This window comes from Penaeus monodon, unplaced genomic scaffold (assembly GCF_015228065.2).
Source record: "Penaeus monodon isolate SGIC_2016 unplaced genomic scaffold, NSTDA_Pmon_1 PmonScaffold_1192, whole genome shotgun sequence".
Lineage (NCBI taxonomy): Eukaryota > Metazoa > Arthropoda > Malacostraca > Decapoda > Penaeidae > Penaeus > Penaeus monodon.
In genome coordinates this window covers 14,720-17,219 of record NW_023640736.1, presented here as the reverse complement: position 1 = coordinate 17,219, position 2,500 = coordinate 14,720, and the positions used below count along the sequence as shown (strand labels likewise).

The 2,500-nt window shown below is 31.9% G+C and overlaps 1 protein-coding gene across 1 annotated transcript in view; it reads right to left on the bottom strand.

The window, feature by feature from the left end:
* LOC119568980 (natural resistance-associated macrophage protein 2-like) overlaps positions 1–2,500 on the bottom strand; it is a gene marked incomplete at its 3' end in the record, with an annotated part of 27,086 nt that overhangs the window by 23,489 nt on the left and 1,097 nt on the right. The window contains 2 exon segments of the mRNA XM_037917360.1: positions 1,087–1,245; positions 1,535–1,582. Coding sequence (XP_037773288.1) covers positions 1,087–1,245; positions 1,535–1,582 — 207 coding nt within the window.

Here is a 2,500-nt window from a genome sequence, read left to right as displayed (position 1 = left end):
AGAGAAAGAGACAAAAAGAGAGAGAGAGACAAAAAGAGAGAGAGAGACAAAAAGAAAGAGAAAGAGACAAAAAGAAAGAGAAAGAGACAAAGAGAGAGAGAGACAAAAAGAGAGAGAGACAAAAAGAGAGAGAGACAAAAAGAGAGAAAGAGACAAAAAGAGACAGAGAGACAAAAAGAGAGAGAGGGAGAGACAAAAAAGAGAGAGAGAGACAAAAAGAAAGAGAACAAAAAGAGAGAGAGAGACAAAAAGAGAGAAAGAGACAAAAAGAGAGAAAGAGACAAAAAGAGAGAAAGAGACAAAAAGAGAGAGAGAGACAAAAAGAGAGAGAGACAAAAAGAGAGAAAGAGACAAAAAGAGAGAAAGAGACAAAAAGAGAGAAAGAGACAAAAAGAGAGAAAGAGACAAAAAGAGAGAGAGAGACAAAAAGAGAGAGAGAGACAAAAAGAGAGAGAGAGAGAGAGAGAGAGAGAGAGAGAGAGAGAGAGAGAGAGAGAGAGAGAGAGAGAGAGAGATTTTTTTTTTTTCATTGAAAAATCGGGTAATGACTTGCACTCTGAACTACTTGCAGAAGAAAGAATAAGAATAATTTAAGAACCCTGGACAGTCGGCCAGCTTATGTAAATAAAGTACTGAAAACATAACCTTGAGATTTAGACACACTCCAAAGCTAGTTGTACTTGGCACTAATTACTTGCAACTGTAGTTTACCTGTTAGTGTTTATGCCCTTGTGCCTACCAAGAAATAACCTGGCTTGGCTCAGTCATTTGGTAGTTTCCTCATTCTTTTACGTATAACATGGGCTACCTAACTCAATTAGACCCTTTACCTCCCCTCATCATTTGGGGTGGTCCCCTTAATCCAATTTTTGAGGGGCTATTTCTACTCAATATAAAAGTACACAACTATTTAGACTGCCCAACTTCAACTAGGATCAAGCACACAGACCATCCCATCCAGTCATGATGGGGTGGTTTATCATGACCCAATATGGTGTCATCCAGTATCATCTGATGTCTCCTTGTGGGTTAACTACAAGGAGAGTCCCCCCTTTAAGGATGAATGACTGAATGGCTTTCTCTTACCTCCATGGCAAATTGTCCTACGTAAGTTCCAGTCATGGTTGAGCTTTGGCCTGCAGCTAAAATTCCAACAGCCCATATATACATACAGGCAATACCAAACGTGCATCCTAAGAAGACTCCTGCCTTGTATATATCAGCATCCACTAGCTCATCATTTTCCTGTAAAACAATGGAATAATTACTACTTAATGATCAAGCACACATGTCCTCTATAGAACCTGATCATTCTGTGGTGAGAGCAAGAACATTGATCAATCACTGACTAACAATGGCCAATAATGTTACCAATCAATATTGGCGTAATGCCAAAACAACTGATGCACTAAATTTTGTGCAAGGTAGTAGTTAGGTGTTTTAGCAAAGGGGACTTCATTTTTGCAATTCAACATGATAGCAGAGAGTTAAGTATAATACAATCTATAATACACACGCACAAATATTTACTTACTGGGAATATATCTCCATGGGTATTGTTAACAGCTAAACAGTTGTTGTACTGAAAATAAAGTATGAATTGAAAAGATATTCTTTTAATCTACTGAATATCATACTTCAGTTTTAATTTCACAAACAAGAAAATAGAGTTCTCTGACACTGGTTTATATAAATATACAAATATATAAATAAATATATAAATATATATATATATATATATATATATATATATATATATATATATATATATATATATATATGTGTGTGTTTATATACATGCATGCATGCATGTAAAAAAGTATGTATGTCTTTATGTATGTATGTGTTTATATGTAAGTACATATGTCTGCATGTGTATGTATGCATGATTATGTGTATTTTCAACATATATACTAATACATACATATATATATATATATATATATATATATATATATATATATATATATATATATATATATATATATATATATGTATATGTATGTGTGTATATATATATATATATATATATATATATTATATATATATATATATATATATATATATATATATAGTATAATAAATATATATATAAGTATGTATATATATACACACAAAAATATATGTATATAAATGTATATATATGTACCTTTAAGTTTATAAATAGAAATATACATACATATTTGTATATATGTATGTATATGTAGGTATATATATATACACACACACACACACAATATATATATATATATATATATATATATATATATATATATATATATATATATATATATACATATATATATACATATATGATTAACGGTAGGCTCATGTTTGAGCGGCCGTGTCACAGCATGATACTTAATTGTACTTTCATGTTGTGACAATCTTCGAGTGAGTACAATGTAAGGTCCCCAGTTCCTTTCCACAGAGAATGCCGGCGTCACCTTAGGTTAATGCCACACACCACAATGCCACACACAAACCACATGCCACAAAA